Source organism: Salmo salar, chromosome 02 (assembly GCF_965601325.2).
Source record: "Salmo salar chromosome 02, fSalSal1, whole genome shotgun sequence".
Taxonomy (NCBI): Eukaryota; Metazoa; Chordata; class Actinopteri; order Salmoniformes; family Salmonidae; genus Salmo; species Salmo salar.
In genome coordinates, this window is record NC_138292.1 from 83,420,001 (window position 1) to 83,446,909 (window position 26,909).

Consider the following 26,909-nt stretch of genomic DNA (forward strand, 5'->3'; position numbering starts at 1 on the left):
GAGTCTCTAGAAGGAGAGTCTCTAGAAGGAGAGTCTCTAGAAGGAGAGTCTCTAGAAGGAGAGAGTCTCTAGAAGGAGAGAGTCTCTAGAAGGAGAGAGTCTCTAAAAGGAGAGAGTCTCTAAGAGTCTCTAAAAGGAGAGAGTCTCTAGAAGGAGAGAGTCTCTAAAAGGAGAGAGTCTCTAGAAGGAGTCTCTAGAAGGAGTCTCTAGAAGGAGTCTCTAGAAGGAGAGTCTAGAAGGAGAGTCTCTAAAAGGAGAGAGTCTCTAGAAGGAGAGAGTCTCTAAAAGGAGAATCTCTGGAAGGAGAATCTCTAGAAGGAGAGAGTCTCTAAAAGGAGAGAGTCTCTAAAAGGATAGAGTCTCTAGAAGGAGAGAGTCTCTAAAAGGAGAGTCTCTAAAAGGAGAGAGAGTCTCTAAAAGGAGAGAGTCTCTAAAAGGAGAGAGTCTCTAAAAGGAGAGTCTCTAGAAGGAGAGAGTCTCTAAAAGGAGAGTCTCTAGAAGGAGAGAGTCTCTAAAAGGAGAGTCTCTGGAAGGAGAGTCTCTAGAAGGAGAGAGTCTCTAGAAGGAGAGAGTCTCTAAAAGGAGAGAGTCTCTAGAAGGAGAGTCTCTGGAAGGAGAGTCTCTAGAAGGAGAGTCTCTAAAAGGAGAGAGTCTCTACAAGGAGAGAGTCTCTAAAAGGAGAGTCTCTAAAAGGAGAGAGTCTCTAAAAGGAGAGTCTCTAAAAGGAGAGTCTCTAAAAGGAGAGTCTCTAGAAGGAGAGTCTCTAAAAGGAGAGAGTCTCTAAAAGGAGAGAGTCTCTAAAAGGAGAGAGTCTCTAAAAGGAGAGAGTCTCTAGAAGGAGAGTCTCTAGAAGGAGAGAGTCTCTAAATGGAGAGTCTCTAAAAGGAGAGAGTCTCTAAAAGGAGAGTCTCTAAAAGGAGAGAGTCTCTAAAAGGAGAGTCTCTGGAAGGAGAGAGTCTCTAGAAGGAGAGAGTCTCTAGAAGGAGAGAGTCTCTAGAAGGAGAGTCTCTGGAAGGAGAGAGTCTCTAGAAGGAGAGTCTCTAGAAGGAGAGAGTCTCTAGAAGGAGAGTCTCTGGAAGGAGAGAGTCTCTAGAAGGAGAGTCTCTAGAAGGAGAGAGTCTCTAGAAGGAGAGAGTCTCTAGAAGGAGAGAGTCTCTAAAAGGAGAGAGTCTCTAAAAGGAGAGAGTCTCTAAAAGGAGAGAGTCTCTAGAAGGAGAGAGTCTCTAGAAGGGGTGAGTCTCTTTTCTTTGATTGACATGACAACTCTTCTGAGGCACCTGCTAAAGTAACCCTCATGTGAATGTAGGTTTGTGTCACGGTATGTCTGAGTGTGTTAGTGTGTGTGTGTACCTGACTCCTTGGTGTGTGTGGTCAGTGTGGTACTCCATGGTCCAGCGCCTATAGAGTTAAAGGCTTGTATCTTCAACTGGTACTCCGTCCATTCAGCCAGGCCCTCCAGCATCGTCTCGCTTTGCTGACCACTAACCTCCTCCAGCCTCTCCTCTCCCCGGCCATTTGCCCGCCGGACACACACCCGGTAACCCACCGTCTCTGGACTTCCATTATACTCAGATACCGGTAACGGCTGGAGGGAGAGATAGAGAGAGGGAAGGAGAGAGAGGTAGAGAGAGAGGGAAGGAGAGAGAGGTAGAGAGAGAGGTAGAGGAGAGGGAGAGAGAGAGAGGTAGAGAGAGACAGAGAGAGGTAGAGAGAGGGAGAGAGAGGGAGGTAGAGAGAGACAGAGAGAGAGGTAGAGAGAGAGACAGAGAGAGTAGAGAGAGAGACAGAGAGAGGGAGGTAGAGAGAGAGAGGTGGAAAGAGAGAGAGGTAGAGAGAGAGAGAGAGATATGTAGAGACAGAGATAGGTATAGAGACAGAGAGATATGTAGAGACAGAGAGATATGTAGAGACAGAGAGATATGTAGAGACAGAGAGAGAGGCAGAGAGAAGTAGAGAAAACATGTCAATGCAAAGTCAAATTTGAGATGTGAAAACATCATAACTTAACAACGTTACTTTTGGAGAGATTGGGTGTTTCTCAATATGAATACTGTCGCACTCCACACCACGTTTTCCGACCACATTCATTCTCCGACCACGTTCTCATTCTCCGACCACGTTCTCGTCGTAGGACGAGAGTGTGGAGAACTCATAAAACATTACACTCCTCCTACAGTATTACCTCACGCTGCACCTCCCCAGTCACTGAACCTTCCTTCCAGATATACACAAAGCAAACGTTTTACTTCATAATTATCAGCTAGATGTGTGAATTGTGATGCTCTAGCTAGCCAGCTAGTTAAACAGGCTAAATTTACCTCAAACTAATGTCATGGAAGGTACATTTTTCGTGGGTAGCTACCAATTCTTGGTGACTAGCCAGTTAGCCCTATTGACTTACAGTACCCATAAAATGAACCGTCTTCCAACAATCAGCTAGCTATATGTGAATCGTAATAATGTAGAGAAACAGATAGTTTAACAAGAAAAAATGACCTAAAACGAATATTATGCAAGATAGATCTCAATTCCTTAGCCCTAACAGTATTAGTAGCTAGCCAGTTAGCCCTAACAGTATTAGTAGCTAGCCAGTTAGCCCTAACTATACTAGTAGCTAACCAGTTAGCCCTAACAGTATTAGTAGCTAGCCAGTTAGCCCTAACAGTATTAGTAGCTAGCCAGTTAGCCCTAACAGTATTAGTAGCTAACCAGTTAGCTCTAACAGAATTAGTATCTAGCCAGTTAGCCCTAACAGTACTAGTATCTAGCCAGTTAGCCCTAACAGTACTAGTAGCTAGCCAGTTAGCCCTAACAGTATTAGTAGCTAGCCAGTTAGCTCTAACTATACTAGTAGCTAACCAGTTAGCCCTAACAGCATTAGTAGCTAGCCAGTTAGCCCTAACAGTATTAGTAGCTAGCCAGTTAGCCCTAACAGTATTAGTAGCTAGCCAGTTAGCCCTAACAGTATTAGTAGCTAGCCAGTTAGCCCTAACAGTACTAGTAGCTAACCAGTTAGCTCTAACAGAATTAGTAGCTAGCCAGTTAGCCCTAACAGTACTAGTAGCTAACCAGTTAGCTCTAACAGAATTAGTAGCTAGCCAGTTAGCCCTAACAGTACTAGTAGCTAACCAGTTAGCTCTAACAGAATTAGTAGCTAGCCAGTTAGCCCTAACAGTACTAGTAGCTAACCAGTTAGCTCTAACAGAATTAGTAGCTAGCCAGTTAGCTCTAACAGAATTAGTAGCTAGCCAGTTAGCCCTAACAGTACTAGTAGCTAACCAGTTAGCTCTAACAGAATTAGTAGCTAGCCAGTTAGCCCTAACAGTACTAGTAGCTAACCAGTTAGCTCTAACAGAATTAGTAGCTAGCCAGTTAGCCCTAACAGTACTAGTAGCTAACCAGTTAGCTCTAACAGAATTAGTAGCTAGCCAGTTAGCCCTAACAGTACTAGTAGCTAACCAGTTAGCTCTAACAGAATTAGTAGCTAGCCAGTACTAGTACAGCTAACCAGTTAGCTCTAACAGAATTAGTAGCTAGCCAGTTAGCCCAGTTAGCCCTAACAGTACTAGTAGCTAACCAGTTAGCTCTAACAGTACTAGTAGCTAGCCAGTTAGCCATAACAGCCTTAACAGTACTAGTAGCTAGCCAGTTAGCCCTAACAGTACTAGTATCTAGCCAGTTAGCCCTAACAGTACTAGTAGCTAGCCAGTTAGCCCTAACAGCCCTAACAGTACTAGTAGCTTGCCAGTTAGCCCTAACAGTACTAGTAGCTTGCCAGTTAGGCCTAACAGCCCTAACAGTACTAGTAGCTTGCCAGTTGGCCCTAACAGTACTAGTAGCTAGCCAGTTAGCTCTAACAGCCCTAACAGTACTAGTAGCTAGCCAGTTAGCCCTTACAGTACTAGTAGCTAGCCAGTTAGCCCTAACAGTACTAGTAGCTAGCCAGATAGCCCTAACAGTACTAGTAGCTAGCCAGTTAGCCCTAACAGCCCTAACAGTACTAGTAGCTTGCCAGTAAGCCCTAACAGCCCTAACAGTACTAGTAGCTAGCCAGTTAGTCCTAACAGCCCTAACAGTACTAGTAGCTAGCCAGTTAGCCCTAACAGTACTAGTAGCTAGCCAGTTAGCCCTATTGACTTATTATGGGCTTGCTATCTACGGAACGTAGGCAGGTACATGCCAAAATGAACACAGCATGTATTTATTAAGGTGTCAAGATAAAATATTGTTGTCAGGTAACATATACGACATGAACAGGCAACATTTCATTACAAGGTCGGAGTGAAGTATGCATTTTGAGAAACACCCATTGTCTCTCACACAGACACACAGGCACACAGACACACACACAGAGAGAATGAAAAAGCAAGATCCTGGTTATTTATTTATGTTATTTACAAGCTCATCTTAAAAACCAGTTACTGTTCTCTTTCTTTCTCTCTCTCCCTCTCTCCTCGTGTCTCTGTGTCACCCTCCCTCCCTCCCTCCCTCCTCTTCTATCCCTTTCTTTCCCTGTCCTCTCTTACTCTCTCCCTCTCTTCTTCCCCCTCTTCCTCCTCTCCTCAATATTTCTGCCATTCTTCCCTCACTCACTCTCTCTTTATTTCTGTCACCTTACCTTCCGCTCTCTCTCTCTCTCTCTGTCCCCATCTCTCTCTCTCTCTCTCTCTCTCTCTCTCTCTCTCTCTCTCTCTCTCTCTCTCTCTCTCTCTCTCTCTCTCTCTCTCTCTCTCTCTCTCACTGCCCCCCCCCCCCCCCTCTCGCTCTCCCTCCAATGTGTGTGTGTGTGTGTGTGTGTGTGTGTGTGTGTGTGTGTGTGTGTGTGTGTGTACGCTCCTAGTGGAAGATGGAGAGAGGGAAGGATAAAGAGAGGTCAGAGCAGAGTGCATCACTCATTCATTTTAACCTCCTTGGCGTGTATGTGTTAGACCTGGGACACCAGGTGAGTGGATCTCAGGTCAATCAGTGCCATTAATCTATTTATCAATTTATCAATTAACCAATTAGTAAATGAACTAGGAGGAAGAAAGTTAGCAGTAGTGTGGATCTGGAGGCTTGGATTGGAAAAGCCCCGACACTGAACATAGATTAACGCTAGAGCTCCTTATAATGAAGGCTGATAATAGCATTAGCTAACCATTGTAATTAAGGCTGATAATAGCATTAGCTAACCATTATAATGAAGGCTGATAATAGCATTAGCTAACCATTGTAATGAAGGCTGATAATAGCATTAGCTAACCATTGTAATGAAGGCTGATAATAGCATTAGCTAACCATTGTAATGAAGGCTGATAATAAGAAGGCTGAAAAATACTCTGTTTCCCATTTAGGTTATAAAAGACAAGAGGGGGGGGGGGGGAGAGAGGGGAATTTGAGAGAGAGAGAGAGAGAGGGAGAGAGAGGGGGGAGGGAGAGAGAGAGAAAGAGAGAAGTGGTATTAGAGAGTGAGAGTCGGTGAGAGAGAGATGGAGAGAGAGAGAGAAAGAGGTGGTATTAGAGAGTGAGTGTCAGTGAGAGAGAGAGATGGAGAGAGAGAGATGGAGAGAGTAAGTAAGGAGACAATTACATTGCAGCTTGTGCTGTTAGCGTTTCGCGTGGTGAATGGGAAACCTGACAGATTAGCATTAGCGGTGATAACCAGGAGAGACGCTGATTACAGCCTGTCACACACTCAACCTACCCAGCCACGCATCGCCGCTGACACACACGCACGCACACACACAAAGAAACTCAGAGGTACTCCTATTCACACACATTCCAGAGCAGTGTGAGGATGTTACGGTGTCTCTCTGTGTGTGTGTGTGTGTGTGTGTGTGTGTGTGTGTGTGTGTGTGTGTGTGTGTGTGTGTGTGTGTGTGTGTGTGTGTGTGTGTGTGTGTGTGTGTGTGTGTGTGTGTGTGTGTGTGTGTGTTCGTGTGTGTGTGTCTTACCGCCCAGCGCAGTGTGAGGCTGGTCTGTGTAGCTGTAACCAGGGTGAGGTTGTTGGGGTGTGTATCGGGGGCCGACTGCAGTGTCTGAATCATCCTGGAGGGGGTGCTAGAGGGACTGGAACCCACAATGTTCTCCTGGCGCAATCGGAACCTCACACACACACACACACACACACACACACACACACACACACACACACACACACACACACACACACACACACACACACACACACACACACACACACACACACACACACACAGAGAGAGATATGCAGTTTCACACTAACAGTAATATGTTTCTCTGTGTAAAAGAGGGGGAATGAGAAAACGCACTATCACTCCCAGAAGAGAGAGAGAGACAGAGAGAGAGAGAGACAGAGAGAGACAGAGAGAGAGAGACAGAGAGAGAGACAGAGAGAGAGAGAGAGACAGAGAGAGAGGCTAGAGAGAAAGAGAGAGAGAGAGAGAGAGAGGGCAGAGAGAGAGAGAGAGAGAGAGAAAGAGAGAGAGACAGAGAGAGACAGAGAGACAGAGACAGACAAAGACAGAGACAGAGACAGAGAGAGAGAGCGAGAGAGGGCAGAGAGAGAGAAAGAGAGAGAGAGAGAGAGAGAGGGCAGAGAGAGAGAAAGAGAGAGAGAGAGAGGGCAGAGAGAGGTAGAGAGAGAGAGGCTAGAGAGAGAGAGAAAGAGAGAGAGAGAGAGAGAGAGAGGGCAGAAAGAGAGAGAGAGAGAGAGAGAGAGAGAGAGGGCAGAGAGAGAGAAAGAGAGAGAGAGAGAGGGCAGAGAGAGAGAAAGAAAGAGAGAGAGAGAGTTTTGAGTTTTAAATAATCTTTATTGGGTCTGGGAGCCCACCATACAATAAATACTCATACAAAAAAAACACAGTTACACATCAATTAAAAACACAACTCCAATTCCTCCTCCACAGTAACTATACACAACAGCCTCTGAATACCCCATATACTCATAAACAGATCAATATTGTTGACCAGTTTATAATATGCAAACTCAACCCTCAGTCTCGCTGCCAACATTCCCTCCAGCATTCCCACCACATCAACAGACCCCTGTCCCCGAATACTGTTCTTTCGGGTCTTCCATATCGCTAATTTTGCTGCCCCTAACACAAAATTAAGCAGCACAACTACACCCTTTCGACTGAACCTGTACTTTGGCCCAAATATATATACAGTTGAGAAGAAAAAACCTCTCCCAACGTTGAGAACCAATTTGTGATCAGGTCAATCATCCCGACCAACCTGGGACACTGTAAAAACAGATGTGCCAGAGTTTCAGACTCAGCACAAAATGGACACCCCTCCCCAACAGTAGGGTCCAGGTGTACCAGATGCATGTTAGTGGCTATAGCTCCATGTATTATCCTCCATTGGAGGTCAGCTGTCCTCTTATCAATAGGCAGTTTGTACAGTGATCGCCAACAGCCTTTTGGAGAGGCACCTGGACCAAGCACATCCGCCCACCTCGTCGATTTGACCCCTTCCAGGGAAGATGCATGGGACACCTTTACACATACTCTGTACATGGCCTTCTTTCCCACCTCCTTGAACTCCCCCAGCTCCGGGGTATCGAAGGAAAGCAGCATCCCCACGTCCTCCACGAATGCCCCCGCCGCAGCACTAACAATCAGTGCAGGGAACACATAATCCAGACCCTCCTTCCACCGATCACAATTGGAAATGTCAGTCACATACTGCAGATGAAGCACTGGCAGGGAGTCACAGACTTCAGCGACGACCTTCCTCAGTAGGCGAGATGATCTGATCCCCGCTCTTTCTCCCAGCTCCTCCAACGATCTATTCCTGTTCCGCATCAGATGACCCAGTTTAGTACACCCCACGCCTAACAGGCATGAACGTAGGCTAGCTGAACCCAGAACACGGGACTGGATGGCAGTGTTGTGAAAAAGAGGCTCTTCAAAAAGCCACATCCCTGGTGGCGTTCCGGCCTTACGAGACTTCACAAAAACTCTCCAAGCCTGCATAACAGACTCATAAAATGGAGTCAGGCCAGGCAAATCACCCCCCTCCAGTTTTAAGAGGAAAAGGTGCTTATCTAAGCCCAAACAGCCAACTCTCCTCATCAATATATAGGCTGTGTCGACCCAGCTAGAACCGTCTCTGTACAACAGCCTCTGGGCTGCATGAAGCCGGAAAGCCATGATCCTAGAGGAAATATCCACCAAACCTTGCCCACCCTCGTGTAGTGGCAGGTACAGGGCTGCAGCTTTAATCCAGTGTTGTCCAGACCAGAAGAAATTGACAAGGGTCCTCTGAAGCTCTTGAATCAGACCCTTTGGTGGCTGTAAAATCATTAGTCTGTGCCACAGGGTAGAGGCAGCAAGATTATTAGCTACCAGTACCCTTCCCCTATAAGACAGCTGGGGCAGCACCCATTTCCACCTTGACAGTCTGGCACACACTTTCTCCACTACACCCTCCCAGTTCTTTTTCTGAAAGACATCAGAGCCTAGAAAAACCCCCAAAGTCTTCATCCCATCTCTGCCCCACTGAAGCCCCCTTGGTAACCGTGGAGTGGACCCTATCTGAAGCTGACCTGCCCACAGCGCTTCACTCTTTCCCCAATTGACTCTAGCTGAGGAGGCCTCCTCATACACCTTTAGAGCATTTGAGAGAACTTTAACGTCCTCAGCCCCTGTAATAAAAACTGTCACGTCATCTGCATACGCAGACAGTGCTATCGTGGGACCCTTCATTACACCTGGCACAGAGAAACCAGTAAGCCTCGCTCTTAAAAAACAAAGCATTGGTTCAATCGCCAGACTGTATAACTGCCCTGAAATTGGGCATCCCTGCCTGATGCCCCTTTGGACAGGGATTGGGCAGCTCAAACCACCCCCCACCTTCACCATACACGAGGCCCCAGCATACAGTAAATTCATCCACGACAAAAAAACATCCCCAAACCCAAAGGCTTTCATTGTTTTAAACAAGTACTGGTGGTCCACACGGTCAAAAGCCTTCTCCTGATCCAACGAAAGTAAACCCACATTTACATCAGACAGTTTACAAATGTCTAAAACATCTCTTATCAGAAACAAATTGTCAACAATAGAGCGATCAGGTACACAGTAAGACTGGTCCTTGTGGACCAACAATCCCAAATACTCTTTCAACCTGTTTGAGAGACATTTAGAAACAATTTTATATTCTGCGCACAGCAACGCAACAGGTCTCCAATTTTTTATGAGAGCCAAATCCCCCTTTTTTGGCAATAATGAAAGCACCGCACGTTGACAGGATACAGGAAGAGAACCCTCATTAAAAGATTCACACACCACTTCATAAAAATCCTCCCCAATAGACCCCCAAAAGTGTTTATAAAACTCAGATGGTAAACCATCAATGCCAGGGGCTCGGCCTGTTGAGAGCTGCATAACTGCTGTGGACAGCTCTTGCAGTGTAATGTCAGAGTCCAATGCGACTCTCTGCTCAGGTCCCAATTGAGGAAGACCGTGTAGCAACTGTTCAGTACACAGAGAGTCACAATCCTCCGCCTTATAGAGGGCAGAGTAGAAATCCACTGCATGTTGACGCATTTCACTGTCATCCGTGGTCACCTTCCCATCAGGGAGACGAAGGCAGACCATCTGTTTACGTTGCAGTGTCGACTGTCCTAGGTTAAAAAAGAAAGCGCTAGGAGCATCCATATCCTTGAGGGAAGCGAAACGAGACCTAATCAAGGCACCCTTCACTCTTTCATGCAGAAACAATCTCAGTTCATGTCTCTTGTCCTGTAAATTCATGACTAATCCAGGGTCATTCTGAGTGAGCAGCTTCAATTCAATAAATTTGATGTCCTGTTCAAGGGCCTTGATAGTCTCTTTGACTTCAATTCGAGACAGATCAGTATACTGTTGACAAAATAATCGTATTTGGGCCTTCCCAACCTCCCACCATTGTCTCAAGGACTCAAAATTTCCTTTTGTAACCCTCCATTTTTCCCAAAACAACAAAAACCTTTCACAAAACATGACATCATGTAACAATTTAACATTAAAATACCAGTAAGGTGATGACCTTCGTGGACAGGACAAATGAATATCAACAGTAACAAAATGGTGATCAGAGAAACCCACAGGAGTAATGTCACATCTTCCAACCCTACTACAGTAGTGATCAGATATATACAACCTGTAACCTTGCTGCACTGACACGACCTTCATTGATTTTTAGCCATGTGTACTGCCTAACTTTTGCATTCCTGACTCTCCACACATCAGAAAGCTCAAACTCAGTTAGTAGACCAGACAGGCAAGTGGCTGACCGCAGGTGAGGTTCTTCAGCGGTGCGATCAACAGTAAAATCCACTGTACAGTTCCAGTCCCCCCCTAAAACCATACAACCCTCTTGGTCACACTGTCTTAAAGTTTCCTTTATTTGATCAAATACAGCAATACGCTCTGTACCCTCATTAGGAGCATAAACATTCAAAAAAACAAACAAAAACCCCATAACCTCCGCCTTGACCAATAAAACCCGTCCCTTGACAATCTCTGTTGTAGATACCACAGTCACCCCTAAGCCTGAAGAAAACATGATTGCCACCCCAGCACTGAAATTAGTACCATGACTGAGTATATGCTGCCCCTCCCACCACATACCCCAGTCAACCTTATTTTCCTCATCACTATGTGTCTCCTGTAGAAAAACTACATTAAGCCTTTTCTGTTTTATTACTTCTAATACCCAAGCCCTCTTATTCCTGTCCCTTCCACCATTAATATTGAGAGAACCTACCCTTAGTACCTCCATATAGAAAAGAGAAAGGAAAAGCAGAAGAAACCACAGAGAAACCAAAGAGAAAAAAGAAGACATCCCTATGAAGCATGATCATCATCATTGTTTACATTTTCTCTTAACCTGACCACGTTTCCCAGCACCTTTTGCTGCTGTAACAGCAGTAACACATTTCCTCAAGCGAAACCGCTTCTTCTCACTTAACTGGTCTAACCCCACCGTCTTCTGTAACATCACAGCTGACCTCACAAACTTATCAACATCAAAATATTCTGCCAATTTGACAGATTTCCCAAAAGTCTGATCCAAAAACCTATTTACCTCCTCTAGATCATAAATTGAGTCGTCACCAGCTGCTATCATACCAATAGAGATATCCATATCCTGCTCCTCCTCAACTGAGGCCACAGACCCCTGACTCACTTCTAACACATCCCTTTCATCACTCCCCACTTGCAGCCCATCACTCGTACCAGGCATCTCCTCCACTACCTGGGAGACTAGCCCCACCTGAACCCTATTACTAGTAGTGGGCATCTCCTCCACTACCTGGGAGACTAGCCCCACCTGAACCCCATTACTAGTAGTGGGCATCTCCTCCACTACCTGGGAGACTAGCCCCACCTGAACCCTATTACTAGTAGTGGGCATCTCCTCCACTACCTGGGAGACTAGCCCCACCTGAACCCTATTAGTCGTAGTGGGCATCTCCTCCACTACCTGAGAGACTAGCCCCACCTGAACCCTATTACTAGTAGTGGGCATCTCCTCCACTACCTGGGAGACTAGCCCCACCTGAACCCTATTAGTCGTAGTGGGCATCTCCTCCACTACCTGGGAGACTAGCCCCACCTGAACCCTATTAGTCGTAGTGGGCATCTCCTCCACTACCTGGGAGACTAGCCCCACCTGTACCCTATTACTAGTAGTGGGCATCTCCTCCACTACCTGGGAGTCTAGCTCCACATGAACCCCCTCCTGTACCCCGTTACTCATAGTGGGCATCTCCTCCACTACCTGGGAGACTAGCTCCATATGAACCCCCTCCTGTACCCCAGCACTCGTACTGGGCACCTCCTCACCAGTCTGAGGAACTGGCTCTTCAGATCTATCCTTGCTTTCTACAACAAAATGTTTCTGCTGCATAACATTTCCCTCTAACACAAGTTGCAACTCCGTGTCCTCAACATGGATAACTTGTTCCTCAGCAGCAGGTGCTTGTGGCTGCTCTACCGCTGTCGGCCCACCTCTCCCTACATCAGTGGGCCCAGGCGTTACGAGGACCACCTGCGCCCCTCCCTCTGCTTTCTCCCTTTTCGGGCAAGCATGTCGCTTATGACCAACATCCCCACACTCAAAACACCGTTGACTACCCGTACTAGCATAAGCCATATACAATCTATTGTCATACTTGACTTTAAACGCTAACTCCAAAGTCTGCTCCGGTGAGTCCAAAAACATAAACACCTGTCGCCGAAAAGACATAACCTGTTTCAACGCCGGGTGTTTGCAACCCAACGGGAGAACCTTAATTGAACTTGCAAACTTCCCAAAGCGCAATAACTCGCGCTCCAATAGCTCATTTGGAATAAACGGCGGTACATTTGAAATCGTTACCCTTGTTGACGGAGAAAAAAGCGGCGTAACTTGAATAAAGATTCCTTTAAGAAGTACGCCTTGCTCAACCATACGATTAACAAGACACTCTTCTTTAAGAAAAACCACCACCGCTTTATTCATCCGTGACGCATAAGCAACATTCTCATATCCTACCTTCTCTCCTACGGCGACCAGAAACTCCTCCACCGTGACAGTAGCTTCAGTAACACACCTAAAGCCGTGCCGAAGTGACAGGGACGGCATCCCCATTCGGGCTGCCATCCCCGCCAAAAACAGGGTAATTTCGATACGAAAACAAAATACTTAATTCTACCACAACAAACAAATAAAAATAATAACCTTAATCATGCACAGAAGAAAACAAAGAATGCCACCAAGAAAGAGAAAACCTAAAGAAAGTTCTGAATATCTAACTCTACACCACACACGCACTCCCTTGCTCAAACAATTCCCAGCATGCACCAAACACTCCCAGCATGCAGAGAGAGAGAGAGAGAGAGAGAGAGAGAGAGAGAGAGAGAGAGAGAGAGAGAGAGAGAGAGAGAGAGAGAGAGAGAGAGAGAGAAAGAAAGAGAGAGTGCAGGGTGTGAAAGAGGGTAAGGAAACCAGAGGAGTGAATCACTTCATATGGCATATGATACATCACAGGCTGTGTGTGTGTGTGTGTGTGTGTGTGTGTGTGTGTGTGTGTGTGTGTGTGTGTGTGTGTGTGTGTGTGTGTGTGTGTGTGTGTGTGTGTGTGTGTGTGTTCTCTACCTGTACAGTGTGAAGGGGAGGAGGTCTGGTATTTCCAGTGTGTCTACATCAGGCTGCTTCTCTCTGTTCTCTCTCTCATACACGACTCTCCACTCCTCCTCCTTCCCATCCCAATCTCCACCTCTCTCTCTCACCACCTATAGGAGAACGCAATAGGTGAAGATGCAATCAGAATATAACATCACTTAGATCACCACTTAGAACATCAGTTAGAACATAACTTAGACCATCAGAAGATCATTTAGATCATCACTTAGAACATCAGTTAGAACATAACTTAGAACATCAGTTAGAACATCAGTTAGAACATCAGTTAGATCATCACTTAGAACATCAGTTAGAACATCAGTTAGAACATCAGTTAGATCATCACTTAGAATATCAGTTAGAACATAACTTAGAACATCAGAACATCAGTTAGAACATCACTTAGAACATAAATTAGAACATCAGTTAGAACATCACTTTGAAGTGTTAATTTAATAAAGTATGTTATAAAAGCAGGAAACATCAGGGGCCATGTTTATAGAGTCTCACAGTGCTGACTAGGGCTGTGGCGGTCATGACATTTTGTCAGCCGGGGATTGTCAAGCAAATAACTGCCGGTCTCACAGTAATTGACCGGTAATTAACATAAACACATTTAGCATCTCCTGGCTTCCACACACAGCCTACAAGTCACTGATGTAGACCTTTGGAACATCTACTTTTAAAAAAGTCTAATAAATCCATGTAATATAGTCCAGACCGTCATAATAAACCAATCTAATATAGTCCAGACCGTCATAATAAATCCATGTTATATAGCCCAGACCGTCATAATAAATCCATGTTATATAGCCCAGACCGTCATAATAAATCCATGTTATATAGCCCAGACCGTCATAATAAATCCATGTAATATAGCCCAGACCGTCATAATAAATCCATGTTATATAGCCCAGACCGTCATAATAAATCCATGTTATATAGCCCAGACCGTCATAATAAATCCATGTAATATAGCCCAGACCGTCATAATAAATCCATGTTATATAGCCCAGACCGTCATAATAAATCCATGTTATATAGCCCAGACCGTCATAATAAATCCATGTAATATAGCCCAGACCGTCATAATAAATCCATGTTATATAGTCCAGACCGTCATAATAAATCCATGTTATATAGTCCAGACCGTCACAATAAATCCATGTTATATAGCCCAGACCGTCATAATAAATCCATGTAATATAGCCCAGACCGTCATAATAAATCCATGTTATATAGCCCAGACCGTCATAATAAATCCATGTTATATAGCCCAGACCGTCATAATAAATCCATGTAATATAGCCCAGACCGTCATAATAAATACATGTAATATAATCCAGACCGTCATAATAAATCCATGTTATATAGCCCAGACCGTCATAATAAATCCATGTAATATAGTCCAGACCGTCACAATAAATCCATGTAATATAGTCCAGACCGTCATAATAAATCCATGTAATATAGTCCAGACCGTCATAATAAATCCATGTTATATAGCCCAGACCGTCATAATAAATCCATGTTATATAGCCCAGACCGTCATAATAAATCCATGTTATATAGTCCAGACCGTCACAATAAATCCATGTTATATAGCCCAGACCGTCATAATAAATACATGTTATATAGCCCAGACCGTCATAATAAATCCATGTTATATAGTCCAGACCATCATAATAAATCCATGTTATATAGCCCAGACCGTCACAATAAATCCATGTTATATAGTCCAGACCGTCATAATAAATACATGTTATATAGTCCAGACCGTCATAATAAATCCATGTTATATAGTCCAGACCGTCACAATAAATCCATGTTATATAGTCCAGACCGTCATAATAAATACATGTTATATAGCCCAGACCGTCATAATAAATCCATGTTATATAGTCCAGACCGTCATAATAAATCCATGTTATATAGCCCAGACGTCACAATAAATCCATGTTATATAGCCCAGACCGTCATAATAAATACATGTTATATAGTCCAGACCGTCACAATAAATCCATGTTATATAGTCCAGACCGTCATAATAAATCCATGTTATATAGCCCAGACCGTCATAATAAATCCATGTAATATAGCCCAGACCGTCATAATAAATTCATGTAATATAGCCCAGACCGTCATAATAAATCCATGTTATATAGTCCAGACCGTCATAATAAATCCATGTAATATAGTCCAGACCGTCATAATAAATCCATGTTATATAGCCCAGACCGTCATAATAAATCCATGTTATATAGTCCAGACCGTCACAATAAATCCATGTTATATAGCCCAGACCGTCATAATAAATCCATGTTATATAGCCCAGACCGTCACAATAAATCCATGTTATATAGTCCAGACCGTCATAATAAATCCATGTTATATAGTCCAGACCGTCATAATAAATACATGTTATATAGTCCAGACCGTCATAATAAATACATGTTATATAGCCCAGACCGTCATCATAAATCCATGTTATATAGCCCAGACCGTCATAATAAATCCATGTTATATAGCCCAGACCGTCACAATAAATCCATGTTATATAGCCCAGACCGTCATAATAAATCCATGTTATATAGTCCAGACCGTCACAATAAATCCATGTTATATAGCCCAGACCGTCATAATAAATCCATGTTATATAGCCCAGACCGTCACAATAAATACATGTTATATAGTCCAGACCGTCATAATAAATACATGTAATATAGTCCAGACCGTCATAATAAATCCATGTTATATAGCCCAGACCGTCATAATAAATCCATGTAATATAGTCCAGACCGTCACAATAAATCCATGTAATATAGTCCAGACCGTCATAATAAATCCATGTTATATAGTCCAGACCGTCATAATAAATACATGTTATATAGCCCAGACCGTCACAATAAATCCATGTTATATAGTCCAGACCGTCACAATAAATCCATGTTATATAGTCCAGACCGTCATAATAAATACATGTTATATAGCCCAGACCGTCATAATAAATCCATGTTATATAGTCCAGACCGTCATAATAAATACATGTTATATAGCCCAGACCGTCATAATAAATCCATGTTATATAGTCCAGACCGTCATAATAAATCCATGTTATATAGCCCAGTCGTCACAATAAATCCATGATTCATTTTAGACAAGTCTAAAGAAACATGATATGGTATTTGACCTAGGTAGTTTGTGTGTATGCATTGATATGTAGGCTACGTGTGCCTTTTACAAAATGTATGTAGTTCTGTCCTTGAGCTGTTCTTGTCTAATGATGTTCTGTATTACGTCATTCTGTATTATGTTTCATGTTTTGTGTGGACTCCAGGACGAGTAGCTGCTGCTTTTGCAACAGCTAATGAGGATCCTAATAAAATACCAAATACCAAACATGGAGAAAATGTAGTCTATTTCAGAAGAACGGAATAACATACTGTAACGGCCCCAGTGCTGATCTAGGATCAGATCCTACCCTGTCCATGTAACAGTATTCACTATGATGTAAACATCTGATTCTGTAACAGCTCTCCTTCTCTGAGACTCTTTGGGCCCTGGATACTCCTTGTATATACAGGTCCAGGGATGACCTACTAATATTAGCTTTGTAGCTAACTGTGAAATTACTGCTCTGGATTTAGTTAAATGTACAAACGTTCTAGCTGGATACTAACTTCATATCTACAGTAACAGTGAAATACTGACCTGTCCTTCTACGATCCATTTGGAGATGACCGTCTTCCCATCGCTGCCGGGGCGGAACCTTAGTGTGGCGGAGCGAGGGCTGATGTTGGAGATGACCAGGTTAGAAGGCACACCAGGAAGCTCTGAGACACAGACACAAGAACAGGTTAGAGGACACACCTGGAAGCTCTAAGACACAGACACACCAACAGGTTAGAGGACACACCAGGAAGCACTGAGACACAGACACACCAACAGGTTAGAGGACACACCAGGAAGCACTGAGACACAGACACACCAACAGGTTAGAGGACACACCAGGAAGCTCTGAGACACAGACACAACAACAGGTTAGAGGACACACCAGGAAGCACTGAGACACAGACACAACAACAGGTTAGAGGACACACCAGGAAGCTCTGAGACACAGACACAACAACAGGTTAGAGGACACACCAGGAAGCACTGAGACACAGACACAACAACAGGTTAGAGGACACACCAGGAAGCACTGAGACACAGACACACCAACAGGTTAGAGGACACACCAGGAAGCACTGAGACACAGACACACCAACAGGTTAGAGGACACACCAGGAAGCACTGAGACACAGACACAACAACAGGTTAGAGGACACACCAGGAAGCTCTCTCTTTCTCCTTATCTCTACAAACCTCACTCTCTTTCTTTCTCTGACTCTCTTTCTCTCTCTCTCTGAACCTCTCTCTCTTTCTCTCTCTGACTCTCTCTTTCTCTGTCTCTCTCAGACTCTCTCTTTCTCTCTGTCTCTCTCCGAAACTCTCTCTCTTTCTCTTTCCATATCTCTACAAACCTCACTCTTTCTCTCTGTCTCTCTCTGAACCTCTCTTTCTGACTCTCTCTGTCTCTCGCCAAACTGCTCTCTCTCTCTCTGTCTTTCTGCCTCTATTCTGTTTCCCTTAGTTTCTCTCTTTTCTATTATTCTTTTCTCTCTAATGACTTAGCTATTTGTGGTTAATAAGTGTTAATAATGACTTAGCTATTTGTGGCTAATAAGTGTTAATAATGACTTAGCTATTTGTGGTTAATAAGGGGTAATAATGACTTAGCTATTTGTGGTTAATCAGGGGTAATAACGACTGCAACTTGGCCTTTGTCCAACGTCTTCCTCTCTCTCGCGCAGACACAGAGACACAGAGACACACAGACACAGAGACACAGACACAGAGACACAGAGACACACAGACACAGAGACACAGACACAGAGACACAGAGACACACAGACACAGAGACACAGACACAGAGACTGTTTGTCTAAGCTGTTCTACATGATTGTGACTCCAGTGTGTGTGTGTGTGTGTGTGTGTGTGTGTGTGTGTGTGTGTGTGTGTGTGTGTGTTTTGAATCATGGCCGGTGCAGTAACAGCCACTTTATCAGCGGAGGTAAAGCTAATGGAATCTTCTGAGCTCCTCACTCTCTTTCTGTGATGCTGTGGACGTCTCATATATATGATGGAATGTGATGATGATGATGAGGATGTGTGTTGTCTGACCTGGCGGGACTCCAGAGGAGATGGTGGAGGTGGTGGCCACGCCTCTTCCTGCCGCTGTCATGGCAGCGACCTCCAGGGTGTATGATGTCATAGAGGTCAAGCTGGTGACCTTGTATTGCAGGGTAGAGTTAGAGAGAGGTCGCTCCTCACAGGACGCATTGACCCCCGACCCTGACCCCGAAACACACCACAATATCACATAACCTAGAGAGAGAGGGAGAGAGAGAGAGAGAGAGAGAGAGAGAGAGGGAGAGTGAGACAGAGAGAGAGAGAGGGAGAGAGGGAGAGTGAGACAGAGAGAGAGAGAGGGAGAGAGAGAGGGAGAGAGAGAGAGAGAGAGAGAGAGAGAGAGAGGGAGAGAGAGAGAGAGAGAGACAGAGAGAGAGAGAGAGAGGGAGAGACAGATGGAGGGAGAGAGAGAGAGAGAGAGAGACAGATGGAGATGGAGAGAGACAGAGAGAGAGAGATTATTGTTAATGATCAATAATCATATTGTCACGACTTCTACCGAAGTCGATGCCCCTCCTTGCTCGGGTGGTGTTCGGCGGTCGACGTCACCTGTCTTCTAGCCATCATTGATCAGTTGTTCATTTTCCATTGGTTTTGTCTTGTCTTCCTACACACCTGTTTCCAATCCCATGAATTACTTGTGTATTTAACCCTCTGTTTCCCCTCATGTCCTTGTCGGTGATTGTTTGTATGTTATGTTATGTTGATTTTGTGTTTCGGTGAGCGACGGGTATTCTTTACCCCGTTTATTTTGTACTTTGGTTATGGAGTATGTTTTTTTAATAAATACTCCATATTTAACCAACTTGGTTTCTCCTGCGCCTGACTTCCCTGCCACCTACATACACCAATATGACACATATGTTCCACACGCCAATAAAGCCCTTAAATTTAATTGAGAGAGAGAATTAGGCCGATACCCACTAATTATCAATTCTGCAGAGAAGAATTGGAGAAGAGTCCCCTAAGCAAGCTGGTCCTGGGGCTCTGTTCACAAACACAAACAGACGTCACAGAGCCCCAGGACAGCAACACAATTAGACCCAACCAAATCAATGGAAAACAAAAAGATAATTACTTGACACATTGGCTCTCAAGAGAAGACAGGCTATGTGCACACTGCCCACAAAATGAGGTGGAAACTGAGATGCACTTCCTAACCTCCTGCCAAATGTATGACCATATTAGAGACACATATTTCCCTCAGATTATACAGACCCACAAAGAATTAGAAAACAAACCCAATTTTGATAAATTTCCATATCTATTGGTTAACCTGTTGTCACAAGAAAAGGTCAACCAGTGAAGAACAAACAACACTGTAAATACAACCTTTATGTGTGTTTATTTATTTTAATTTAATTTTTTGTACTTTAACCATGTGCACATCGTTACAACACTGTACATATAAATAATAGGACATTAGACTTGTCTTTATTCTTTTGGGACTTCTGTGAGTGTAATGTTTACTGTTACAAATGTTTTATTGATTATTTCACTTTTGTTTGTTATCTACTTCACTTGCTTTTGCAATGCAAACATATGTTTCCCATGTGAATAAAGCCTTAAATTGAATTGGGAAAGAGATGGACATCCACACACTCACTCATCACACCATACCTATACCTGTGTGTGTGTGTGTGTGTGTGTGTGTGTGTGTGTGTAATGTGTGTGTGCGTGTGTGTGTGTATGTAATGTGTGTGTGCGTGTGTGTATGTAATGTGTGTGTGCGTGTGTGCGTGTGTGTGTGTGTGTGTGTGTGTGTGTGTGTGTGTGTGTGTGTGTGTGCGTAATGTGTGTGTGTGTGTGTAATGTGTGTGTGCGTGTGTGTGTGTGTAATGTGTGTGTGCGTGTGTGTGTGTGTGTGTGTAATGTGTGCGTGTGTGTGTGTGTGTGTGTAATGTGTGTGTGTGTGTGTGTGTGTGTGTGATAGTTAATGTGAAGAGAAGCAGCAGGGCTGTCATACAGAGCATAACAACAGATGAAACATCACTACTTCACTGAGAGAGGACAGAGTAGACTAGGTTTCACTAGTTATTGTTCTAGAGCTAACTACTTTAGTGTTGAGGTTCTAGAGCTAAGTATTTTAGTGTTCTAGTTCTAGAGCTAACTACTTTAGTGTTCTAGTTCTAGAGCTAACTACTTTAGTGTTCTAGTTCTAGAGCTAACTACTTTAGTGTTCTAGTTCTAGAGCTAAGTATTTTAGTGTTCTAGTTCTAGAGCTAACTACTTTAGTGTTCTAGAGCTAAGTAATTCCGTGTTCTAGTTCTAGTGCTAACTACTTTAGTGTTCTAGTTCTAGAGCTAACTACTTTAGTGTTCTAGTTCTAGAGCTAACTACTTTAGTGTTCTAGTTCTAGAGCTAAGTATTTTAGTGTTCTAGTTCTAGAGCTAACTACTTTAGTGTTCTAGAGCTAAATAATTTTGTGTTCTAGTTCTAGAGCTAACTACTTTAGTGTTCTAGTTCTAGAGCTAAGTATTTTAGTGTTCTAGTTCTAGAGCTAACTACTTTAGTGTTCTAGTTCTAGAGCTAACTACTTTAGTGTTCTAGAGCTAAGTCATTTTGTGTTCTAGTTCTAGTGCTAAGTACTTTAGTGTTCTAGTTCTAGAGCTAACTACTTTAGTGTTCTAGAGCTAAATAATTTTGTGTTCTAGTTCTAGAGCTAACTACTTTAGTGTTCTAGTTCTAGAGCTAACTACTTTAGTGTTCTAGAGCTAAGTCATTTTGTGTTCTAGTTCTAGAGCTAAGTTCTTTAGTGTTCTAGAGCTAAGTAATTTCGTGTTCTAGTTCTAGAGCTAAATACTTTAGTGTTCTAGAGCTTAGTAATTTTGTGTTCTAGTTCTAGAGCTAAGTACTTTAGTATTCTAGAGCTAAGTACTTTAGTATTCTAGAGCTAAGTACTTTAGTATTCTAGAGCTAAGTACTTTAGTGTTCTATTTCTAGAGCTAACTACTTTAGTGTTCTAGTTCTTGAGCTAAGTACTTTAGTATTCTAGAGCTAAGTACTTTAGTGTTCTAGTTCTAGAGCTAAGTACTTTAGTGTTCTAGAGCTAAGTACTTTAGTGTTCTAGTTCTAGAGCTAAGTACTTTAGTAGTTCTAGAGCTAAGTACTTTAGTGTTCTAGAGCTAAGTACTTTAGTGTTCTAGAGCTAAGTACTTTAGTGTTCTAGTTCTAGAGCTAAGTACTTTAGTGTTCTAGAGCTAACTACCTTAGTGTTCTAGTTCAAGAGCTAAGTACTTTAGTGTTCTAGAGCTAAGTCATTTGTGTTCTAGTTCTAGAGCTAAGTACTTTAGTGTTCTAGAGCTAAGTACTTTAGTGTTCTAGTTCTAGAGCTAAGTAATTTAGTGTTCTAGTTCTAGAGCTAAGTACTTTAGTGTTCTAGTTCTAGAGCTAACTACTTTAGTGGTCTAGTTCTAGAGCTAAGTATTTTAGTGTTCTAGAGCTAAGTACTTTAGTGTTCTAGTTCTAGAGCTAATTACTTTAGTGTTGTAGTTCTAGAGATAAGTACTTTAGTGTTCTAGAGCTAGGTAATTTAGTGTTCCAGTGTTGTTAATCATTCATCTGTGTTGTTAAACATTTATCTGTGTTGTTAATCATTCATCTGTGTTGTTATTCATTCATCTGTGTTGCAACTCTTGTGCCGCGGTCCGCAAATGTAAGTTGTGGTTACTTTTTTCCTGTGGGAAACACTAATGTTATTTGTTGACTACTAGGAGTACAGTAATACTTCTGGCATTTCTGGAAAGCTCCAATTCTACCCTTGTCAAGGAAACCACTGTTATCTATCCCCCTTGACAGTTATAATGGGGAGAAAATCAGAGCTGTACATTGTTTAACCTGTAGCCAAGGCTTTATAGCCTATATGGTTAATTATGTCTGGTATTGGTTACTATCTGACACAATATCAATGTTGCCAGACAAGGTATACGAGGGGACAGTAGGCATAGATGGACAAGACTATCTGAATGTGCACATGATGGAAGTTAGAGGTCTGATATAAGTTAGAGGTCTGATATAAGTTAGAGGTCTGATATAAGTTAGAGGTCTGATATAAGTTAGAGGTCTGATATAAGTTAGAGGAATCCTAAATATTCATTATTTAATAAAACAATACACTGACTATTATGTTGTAGTTCTAGAGCAGTTTAGAGTTCTAGTGTTGTAGTTCTAGAGCAAAGTAGAATCCATTGTTCTTCTTCTCGACCAGAGTAGAGTTCCAGTGTTCTTGTTCTAGACCAGAGTAGAGTTCTGGTGTTGTAGTTCTACAGCAGGGTAGAGTTCTAGTGTTATAGTTCTAGAGACAGGTTCTAATGTTCTAGTGTTCTAGTTCCAGAGCAGAGTAGAGTTGAAGTGATGTAGTTCTAGTGGAAAGTAGAGTTATAGTGATCCAGTTCTAGAGCTGACTAGAGTCCTAGTGCTGTAGCTCTACAGTAAACCAGGTAAGAGTTCTAGTGTTCTAGTTCTAGAGCAGAGTAGTGTTCCAATTTTCTCATTCTAGACGAGAGTATAGTTCTAGTGTTGTAGTTCTAGAGTAGAATAGAGTTCTAGTGTTGTAGTTCTAGAGTAGAATAAGGTTCTAGTGTTGTAGTTCTAGAGCAAAGTAGAGTTCTAGTGTTGTAATTCTAGAGTAGAATAGAGTTTTAGTGGTGTAGTTCTAGAGTAAAGTAGAATTCTAGTTCTAGAATAGAATAGAGTTTTAGTGGTGTAGTTCTAGAGTAAATTAAAGTTCCGGTGCTCTAGTTCTAGAACAGAGTAGAGTCCTAGTATAACAGTATAGCTTCCGTCCCTTTCCTCACCCCTACCTGGGCTTGAACCAGAGACCCTCTGCACACATAGACAACAGCCACCGCCGAAGCATCGTTACCCATCGCTCCACAAAAGCCACAGCCCTTGCAGAGCAAGGGGAACAACTACTTCAAGGTCTCAGAGCGAGTGACGTCACCGATTGAAACGCTATTAGTGCGCACCCCGCTAACTAGCTAGCCATTTCACATCGGTTACACTAGTGCTGTAGTTCTACAGTAAACCAGGTAAGAGTTCTAGTGTAATGTTCTAGTTCTTGAGCAGAGTAGAGGTCTAGGCTCTATTTTTGGCGGGTGCAAACGTTAGTTTGCAATTTCATCATGTAAAAACTGGTGCAGTGGTATTTTCCTGCTGTAACGGCAGGTTCTGCAATTTACCTGTCAGCTCGCTTGCGCTGAGGTGGGTGGGGTGGCAATATTTGAGGTGTGTCCTTAAAAACAGGTGCAGCGGTGATCATTTCATGAAGCGTCAATGGCAAGTTTTTTAAGACCCACAAAAAGCAGGTCTTAACGGTGACACAGTTGATGATTGTGTGTATTGTGAAGCACAGCCTATACACAGTTGATGATTGTGTGTATTGTGAAGCACAGCCTATACACAGTTGATGATGGCGTGTATTGTGAAGCACAGCCTATATACAGTTGATGATTGTGTGTATTGTGAAGCACAGCCTATACACAGTTGATGATGGTGTGTATTGTGAAGAACAGCCTATATACAGTTGATGATTGTGTGTATTGTGAAGCACAGCCTATACACAGTTGATGATTTGTGTATTCTGAAGCACAGCCTATACACAGTTGATGATTGTGTGTATTGTGAAGAACAGCCTATACACAGTTGATGATTGTGTGTATTGTGAAGCACAGCCTATACACAGTTGATGATTGTGTGTATTGTGAAGAACAGCCTATACACAGTTGATGATTGTGTGTATTGTGAAGAACAGCCTATACACAGTTGATGATTGTGTGTATTGTGAAGAACAGCCTATACACAGTTGATGATTGTGTGTATTGTGAAGCACAGCCTATACACAGTTGATGATTGTGTGTATTGTGAAGCACAGCCTATACACAGTTGATGATTGTGTGTATTGTGAAGAACAGCCTATACACAGTTGATGATTGTGTGTGTATTGTGAAGAACAGCCTATACACAGTTGATGATTGTGTGTGTATTGTGAAGCACAGCCTATACACAGTTGATGATTGTGTGTATTGTGAAGAACAGCCTATACACAGTTGATGATTGTGTGTATTGTGAAGAACAGCCTATACACAGTTGATGATTGTGTGTATTGTGAAGCACAGCCTATACACAGTTGATGATTGTGTGTATTGTGAAGAACAGCCTATACACAGTTGATGATTGTGTGTATTGTGACGCACAGCCTATACACAGTTGATGATTGTGTGTATTGTGAAGAACAGCCTATACACAGTGCCCATGGAAGGAGAGACGTGTCTTTTATGATGACTCATCTCCTATTTAGAAACACAAAATAAATATTGGTTTCTTGCCATTTCGCTTAATTGGATTAAGGGGGTTTTAAATGGTCTTCTGAGAGCAGCTTTGACACATCCTTTTGCCTTTTCATTATTCACAAGTCACATACCTGCATTTCACTTGTTCAAGTAGGCTATCCATCCCCCTTTTCAAAGAGCGCCCCTTGTCCAATTACCAAAGACAGGCTCGTCCAAACTCAGTCCTTCTATAATGCCATATCAACAGAAGATCGTTTTGAGAATCTGCCTCACATAGGCAACGCTACAACTGACAGGAACCTAGTACGTTGTATAGACGTTGTATAGACGTTCTATTGTGTAGACGTTGTATAGACGTTGTATAGACGTTATTCATAAACACATTTAGGCCTACGTGAGCACACAGTGCCATGGAACGAGAAAATACATTTAGTTCTAGAGCAGAGTTCTAGTGTTGTAGTTCTAGTGTATAGTTCTAGTGTTGTAGTTCTAGAGTATAGTTCTAGTGTTGTAGTTCTAGAGCAGAGTTCTAGTGTTGTAGTTCTAGAGTATAGTTCTAATGTTGTAGTTCTAGTGTATAGTTCTAGTGTTGTAGTTCTAGAGTATAGTTCTAGTGTTGTAGTTCTAGAGTATAGTTCTAGTGTTGTAGTTCTAGAGAAGGGTTCTAGTGTTGTAGTTCTAGAGTATAGTTCTAGTGTTGTAGTTCTAGAGAAGGGTTCTAGTGTTGTAGTTCTAGAGTATAGTTCTAGTGTTGTAGTTCTAGAGAAGGGTTCTAGTGTTGTAGTTCTAGAGCAGAGTTCTAGTGTTGTAGTTCTAGAGCAGAGTTATAGTGTTGTAGTTCTAGAGTATAGTTCTAGTGTTGTAGTTCTAGAGAAGGGTTCTAGTGTTGTAGTTCTAGAGAAGGGTTCTAGTGTTGTAGTTCTAGAGAAGGGTTCTAGTGTTGTAGTTCTAGAGCAGAGTTCTAGTGTTGTAGTTCTAGAGAAGGGTTCTAGTGTTGTAGTTCTAGAGTATAGTTCTAGTGTTGTAGTTCTAGAGCAGAGTTCTAGTGTTGTAGTTCTAGAGTATAGTTTTAGTGTTGTAGTTCTAGAGAAGGGTTCTAGTGTTGTAGTTCTAGAGCAGGGTTCTAGAGTACCAGTGTTCCATCTCACCTGTGATGATGCCGTTCTTGTCTTTAGGCTCTGCCCAGCTCACTCTCAGAGACGTGTCCAGGATCTCAGTGAAGCTCAAGTGACCCACCGGACCTGGTGCTGTACACACACACGCACGCACACCCAATCAATATCTATTGTACATGAATTATACCCACCGTTAACCCTGATACACACCCTACACCCAATCAATATCTATTGTACATGAATTATACCCACCGTTAACCCTGATACACACCCTACACCCAATCAATATCTATTGTACATGAATTATACCCACCGTTAACCCTGATACACACCCTACACCCAATCAATATCTATTGTACATGAATTATACCCACCGTTAACTCTGATACACACCCTACACCCAATCAATATCTATTGTACATGAATTATACCCTCCGTTAACCCTGATACACACCCTACACCCAATCAATATCTATTGTACATGAATTATACCCACCGTTAACCCTGATACACACCCTACACCCAATCAATATCTATTGTACATGAATTATACCCACCGTTAACCCTGATACACACCCTACACCCAATCAATATCTATTGTACATGAATTATACCCTCCGTTAACCCTGATACACACCCTACACCCAATCAATATCTATTGTACATGAATTATACCCACCGTTAACCCTGATACACACCCTACACCCAATCAATATCTATTGTACATGAATTATACCCACCGTTAACCCTGATACACACCCTACACCCAATCAATATCTATTGTACATGAATTATACCCACCGTTAACCCTGATACACACCCTACACCCAATCAATATCTATTGTACATGAATTATACCCACCGTTAACTCTGATACACACCCTACACCCAATCAATATCTATTGTACATGAATTATACCCTCCGTTAACCCTGATACACACCCTACACCCAATCAATATCTATTGTACATGAATTATACCCACCGTTAACCCTGATACACACCCTACACCCAATCAATATCTATTGTACATGAATTATACCCACCGTTAACCCTGATACACACCCTACACCCAATCAATATCTATTGTACATGAATTATACCCACCGTTAACCCTGATACACACCCTACACCCAATCAATATCTATTGTACA

At 42.8% G+C, this 26,909-nt stretch overlaps 1 protein-coding gene across 1 annotated transcript in view; it reads right to left on the bottom strand.

Moving 5' to 3' along the window:
- The window catches only part of LOC106594732 (protein sidekick-1), a 414,915-nt gene that overhangs the window by 72,469 nt on the left and 315,537 nt on the right, over positions 1–26,909 (bottom strand). The window contains exons 20-25 of the mRNA XM_082969524.1: positions 25,790–25,888; positions 18,343–18,546; positions 16,831–16,952; positions 13,093–13,229; positions 5,934–6,084; positions 1,351–1,585 (exon numbers count right to left, since the gene is read on the bottom strand). Coding sequence (XP_082825650.1) covers positions 1,351–1,585; positions 5,934–6,084; positions 13,093–13,229; positions 16,831–16,952; positions 18,343–18,546; positions 25,790–25,888 — 948 coding nt within the window. The remainder of the gene's footprint in view (positions 1–1,350; positions 1,586–5,933; positions 6,085–13,092; positions 13,230–16,830; positions 16,953–18,342; positions 18,547–25,789; positions 25,889–26,909) is intronic.